The sequence below is a fragment of the Equus caballus genome, chromosome 6, assembly GCF_041296265.1.
Source record: "Equus caballus isolate H_3958 breed thoroughbred chromosome 6, TB-T2T, whole genome shotgun sequence".
Lineage (NCBI taxonomy): Eukaryota > Metazoa > Chordata > Mammalia > Perissodactyla > Equidae > Equus > Equus caballus.
Genome location: NC_091689.1, coordinates 47,555,170 through 47,561,169, shown reverse-complemented (window position 1 = coordinate 47,561,169; position 6,000 = coordinate 47,555,170). Strand labels below are relative to the sequence as shown.

The 6,000-nt window shown below is 56.3% G+C and overlaps 1 protein-coding gene across 4 annotated transcripts in view; it reads right to left on the bottom strand.

The window, feature by feature from the left end:
• Positions 1-3,312: 3,312 nt before the first annotated feature.
• The window catches only part of CLSTN3 (calsyntenin 3), a 33,038-nt gene continuing 30,350 nt past the window's right edge, over positions 3,313-6,000 (bottom strand). For all 4 annotated transcript variants that reach the window (XM_070270932.1, XM_070270933.1, XM_001498099.7 and 1 more), the window contains 2 exons: positions 4,540-4,742; positions 3,313-4,284 (listed from right to left, as the gene is read on the bottom strand). In XM_070270932.1, the coding sequence (XP_070127033.1) occupies positions 4,144-4,284; positions 4,540-4,742 (344 nt within the window). In that variant the 3' untranslated portion in view covers positions 3,313-4,143. The remainder of the gene's footprint in view (positions 4,285-4,539; positions 4,743-6,000) is intronic.

The following is a 6,000-nucleotide window of genomic DNA, read 5'->3' as shown; positions in this document are numbered from 1 at the left end:
GGTGACAGAAGAACACACTTTGTTCTTGAACTGGTGGCTACCATATCTGCCTCTCCAGCATGGCTTTTCCCAAGGGCGGATATTTTCCTCACACACCTTTCAGGAAGCTAATTAATTTTCACTGTGAAGGGTGGACTTAAGAGGATAACAGCCATCTAGTACAGAAAGAAAGATCGGTGTTAGGCCGAAAAGAGACGTGTTTGCCATTTCAAATTAAATGGAAACAGGTAAATTGGAAACCCTGCCCAAGGCCTGACATCCTGAGGCTTTGCCAGCTTCTGTGAAGGAGGTTAGGGAACATCCTTCCAGGAGATCTTGAGTAACAACATAAAACCCACTTGCACTCCTGCCTGCTGCCCTTTCTCTGCATGACTGGGGTTGGCATCTTGCCTCACTCCTGATTTCTATCTCCTCTGTGTGTGTGTGTGTGTGAGAGAGAGAGAGAGAGAGAGAAGGAGAGGGAGGGAGAGGTAAATAAAGAGGCAGAGACAGAGAGATTGAGGGAGGGAGAGTGGGCCAACAAGCAAGAGCAGTAGTTGGGCACATGCGGTAGCACAAGGAATTCAAGGTCTTCTCCAAGCTTCCAGACTCCTACTTATACCCCCACTCCACCATGACACGTCTACCTGCCCAACTGTCATATAAGGAGATGGTGGTAACTAGGGACTGGGATCTGGGGTGTCAGACGCTGAGAGTGAAGAGGAGGGACAGGAAAGTTTACACCTATAAGATAATCAGTGGCCAGTGGTTCTGATTCTGGAGTCTCCAGGAAACTGATGTAGAATGGTGCATTTCAGAAGAAACCCCTGCTTGGTCCCAGAGACAGATGACCCAGGAAGGCCGAGAGTCAGGCCAAGGCTGGGCAGATGCCAAGAGAAAGACTTTATGTTGCCATTTGGCAGTCTGCAGATGTGTGTACATCAAGGGGGTGGGGATAGAGTTCACAGCAAGCTTGCCCTCTCCCCCACTTGCTCTCTGGAGCTGGGGCTTGAACTGGAGGTGAAAAAAGACCCTGACTCCTGAGTCTCAGCCACAGTGTAGGGAGCTCCAAGGACAAACAGAAATAATGGGATCCCCTTGGCTTCCGCTCTTTTGCATGGGAAGCTGTGGTCTCTGAGACCAGGAGGGGGTAAGGACTAGAAGGGACGGCAAAAGGGAAGAGAGAGGGATGAACTCACTGAAATTCAAGACCATAAACCAGAAACTCTCATCCCCCTCTGAGAGCTAAGGCTTTCCAATGTCTGAAGTCTCTACCTATTGAGACATCACCCTGAGCCACTGAAGTACCCAGGTTGAACAGGGAGGGCTGCCTCCCACATGGTATTGCCACAGACATGGAAACGTCAGCATGGCATCCAGGCAGGCCCTGCTCAGCCACCTCTGTCCTCTGTGCACTGACCACCCAGGCCAGTGGGCCACCAGAGCAGCTCTCCTCTCCCCTCCTACCCATAAGTCGTCTCTCGGTGTGAGAGGCACACGTCGCCTCACTCACCATTTACGGAGCCCCTACCATGTGCCAGGACCTATGTGAGTTGCTGAGGACACAGCAAATCTGGTGGTGGAGGCAGACAAGTACCACGGTCTAGTAGGAAGTACTGTGATGGAAGTGTAAACATGGGTGACAGAGCGCAGAAGACTTCCTGGAAGAGGCAACATTGGAACTGGGTCTTCAGTGATACGTAGAAGATTGCAAAGCACACAAACGGGAAAGGACACACTAGGCAGAGGTAACAGCACGTGCAAAGACACAGAGGCAACAAAGAGCAGGGCGAGTTTGAGGAGGTACTAGTGCTTTGTGTGACGAGCAGAGAGGGGGCCAGAGAGGGAGGGAGGTGAGGCCTGACCGCCCTGGGTTAAGGGACCTCCCGAGGCGTCGGGACTTGACCCTGGCGGTGACAGGGAGGTAGGCAAAGTTCTAAAGAGGAGAGTGGCTAACCAGAGGCGCACTTCAGAAAGGCCCCTCAGCCCCAGAGCTGGGCTGGAGCAGAGTAAGACATCGGAGGCAAGGAGAGCAGATAGGAGGTCCCTGCAACGGGCCAGGCATATTGCAGAGGGCATGAATCCAGGCAGCAGCAGCAATACGAGGGAGAGGAAGAAAAAGTCATTTGAGGGGGCCGGCCCCATGGCCGAGAGGTTAAGTTCACGCGCTCTGCTTTGGTGGCCCAGGGTTTCACCAGTTTGAATCCTGGGCATGGACATGGCACCGTTCATCAGGCCACGCTGAGGCGGCATCCCACATGCCACAACTAGAAGGACCCACAACTAAAAATACACAACTGTGTACCGGGGGGCTTTGGGAGAAAAAGGAAAAGTAAAATCTTTAAAAAAAAAAAAAAAAGACATTTGAGAGATTTTAAAACATAAAAATGGGTAAAAATGACAGGGTTTAGTCCCCATTTGGACATGAGGTTAAGGGAGAGGGAGGGATCTAGACGGACTCCCAGGTTTCTAGCTTAGGAGACTGGGCAAAAGGCAAAGGGATAGGGAACAGAACAGGGAAAACTCCGGCAAAGGTTGAGTGTGAGGCCAGGATGCCCGAGTGCAGAGGCCAACAGGTAGCTGTAGACAGGGTTCAGGAAACAGGTCTTGGGGGAGACAGAAACGTGGAGGCATCAACCCACAGCTGTAGCTGAAGCCATGGGTACGGCTGGGGCACCCGGCAGAAGAAAGAAGGGGCACTGGATGGAGCATGCAGTGGGCCAGTGAGCTCCACCTCCACCCCATCTGTGTTACGGAGAGCCAGAGAACCAGGGAGAACATCACTGATCCTCGGACCCCCTCATTCCACACAAAAATCAAGACTTGGATCCCCGGTATTTCCTGAGGCAGGGACAGCACAGGAAGGATACTCCCACCACAGTTCTCTCTTCTGAATAACCCCATCGGGTTCCTGCCTCTCACTCCCTGGGAGCACGTCTCAGAGCCCATTCTCTCTTGTTACAAACAGCAGGATTGCCTGCCCTCCCCGTCTGGACTCCCAGGCTGGGGACCCATGTACTCCAGGTAGACTGTTCTAAGAGATGGGGAGGGGTGGAGAGAAGCCCCAACAAAGCCCAGGTGTCTGCGGCATTCCCCAAATTGTCTATACTTCTCCAGCGGGTGCTGGGGGAAGAAGGCAGTGGGCACCATCTGCCCCAACTTACTTTCCCAGTGGCCTGGCGTTCTGTGGACTTACCTGGTGACGGCACCCAGGACACCCAGCCCTGCCCCCTCACTTCCGCCCTGCTCAGAGACCCGAATAGGCCCTGAGACTCAAGAGCCTGCCACCCACACAGCACCCACACCAGATAAGGCAGGCAGGAGGCAGCTCAGGAAGCTTTTTCTGCTTGTTTTATTTGAAAACCCCAGGGTGTGTCCCCTCCCTCACCACACCCATTCCCTACCCCAACCCCAGGACATGACGATGCCACACGCACACACGAGGCTGTGAGCTGCACACAGAACACAGGGGCTGCGCTCACATGACAACATGAAAAAATATACATTATATATAATACACCCAGGACCCCATTCCCTCTCCCATCCCCTCAACCTAGCCACAACCAGGTCATGTAGGAAGGGGCAGGGGCTGTAGGACCTCAGGCAAAGATAAGAGGGAAAGAGGACAGAAAAGGAAGGAAGTGGGCAAGGTGAAGGAGCAGGGATCCCCAGAGTGAAATGGAAAGAGAGGTGCGGGGATCACAAGAGAGGCAGGGAAGGCCCAGCCCGGGAAGCCGGGGAGAGAAAGGCCTCCGCAGACAGGAGAGTAGGGAAGGGCAGAGCACAGGGTTTCCTTCAATCCACCCCTGGCCCCGCCATTGCTACTGACACCCCCCAACACAGCGCATGGCTAGTGGGGGGAGAGACGGAGACACGGGTGAGCTAAAGGGGGGCTGCTGTTGGGGGCAGAAAAGGGAGGCACAGTCTCCCACACCACAGGAAGAAGAGTCAGAGGCCAGGGAGGGAGGTGGGATCGGGGGGAGGACGAGGGGTGGGGAGACTCCAGTGGGCCCCACAGGGATTTCAAGATTAAAGGGTGACTCATTCTGAAGAGCTCTCTCTCTCTTGGTCTCTCTGCTTCAGAATGTCCTTCCCTCTCGTCGGGGGGGTGTCTCTGTCTCATCAGGGCAGAATTCTCTCTCTGTTTGAGGAGGGATGTAGGCCTTAGTAGCGGTGTGGAGGGGTCTCGATGATGCGTCTCTCATCACTGCTGGGAGAGTCGGCTGCCTCTGAGTCACTGCTGTCCTCGTCCTCCTGCTGGCCACCGGCAGCCCCTGCCACATGGGCCTGCCGATTCTGGTAGGACTGGAGAAGGGGGAGCAGAAAGGGGAAGGGCTCAGAGGCCTGCTCACACCCTGGAGCCTCTCCTTGGGGGGCCACACCTCCCTCAGTCCCCTTATTCTTCTCCCTACCTCCCGCCCACAAACCTTCCTCCCTCCTGCTCCCGGGAGCTCTGCCTAGGGCTTTGTGCCCAGGGCCTGGCGCTCATTAGGAATCTGCTGTGTTTGCTCCAGTGGAATCTTGACTCTGTAGACCCCCCCACTCCCCAGGGCCACTCACCTCCATGGGGTTCACAATGATGGTGAGAGCTGAGTCATCCCAGAAGAGGTCAGGGTCCTTGGGGTCACTGGAGGCCCCTGGGGGCCCTCCAGCCCCCGAGACACGGCGGTGAAGGGAATGGATGCGCACGAGGCCCAGGATGACCATGAGCACCAGGAAGCCCACACACACCACAATGATGAGAGTCGCTGCACTCGGGACCACTGTGGGGAGAGCATGCGGTGGGGAGACATCCACCAAGCACACCTGAGGGGACTCACACAGGGACGAGCAGGGGAGGGGAGCCTGGGCAAAGGGAGTCCCCAAGTAGGAGAAGATAGGATCCAGGTTGGCCCAGAAGTGGGGACTACCCTGTAGAAGCTGGAAGAGAAACAGAGCCCCACAGGGAAAGGAAGGAGACCAGGAGGGAAGGGGACGGGAAAAGGGTTGCTGCTAGGGCCAAAGGGACAGAGTGACAGAGGGAGGGAGGTAGGCAAAGGGAGATGGGCAGTGGGAGGAGAAGGGCTCCCAGCACAACGCTGCTGTGAGCAGCCCTGTTCTCAGGGGACAGAGGGCAAGGGTCAGAACCTGCCCATGTCATTCTGCCTGTGCCTTCCCCAGGGACCACTCAGCCTAGGAAGGAGAGCCCCGTGCCCAGTGAGGAAAGGAGAGAGGCAGCCACACGGGCTTGATGGTGCAGGAGGACATTCCTTCCTCCTGCATCCTAAGAGGAGAAGCGGCCGGGCCTGGCTTCCAGAAGACGGTGCTGGCACGCAAGGCTGGGGGACAGGTCCAAGGGGCAAGGAGGAGCACCTTCATTTACCCACCTCGACTGAGCTCTTTCCTGCTCAGTGACACCTCTCTTCTCCTAGAGGGCTTGGGGCTCCTGGACGTCTGGGGCATCTGCTCCTCCCAAATCTCCCCCCGACGTATACCCACCTCCTCCATGGCCCTGTCACGCCTCCGGCCCTGCAGCCTCACTCTGGTGCCCAGGTTCAGGGGGACACAGACCCTGAAGGGCAGTGAGACCCAGGAGGGCATGTGCACTCTCACTCGGACCTTAGAGCTGAGGGTGGCAAAGCAGGTGTGCATGCACAGGAACATGGCCAGGAAAAACATATGGGCACACAGCTGGAAAACGGTTGCCATACCCTGCACCCGTGCCAGGCCTCTGCCAGCCTGCACACCTGCATGCATCAGCCACCTAGCAGCCCGCTCACAGAGCAGGATCAAAGGGATGCGTCTGAGGGTCTCCAGCAAGGCACAGCAGAGCCATATGTGCAGCGTCACCCAGCTCCCTGCCAGCTGGGCAGACCAGGCAATCCCCTGAAGGAAGACGTACATACCACAGATGTGGGCTGCGAGGGCCACAGAGCAAGCAGCCATGAGCACAGCCCTGCCCACCTTCTGCACACACACATATAGCACTCGGAGAAGCAGGACGAGAGCCCAGAGCCCCAGGGACAGCAGGCGGAGGTAGAG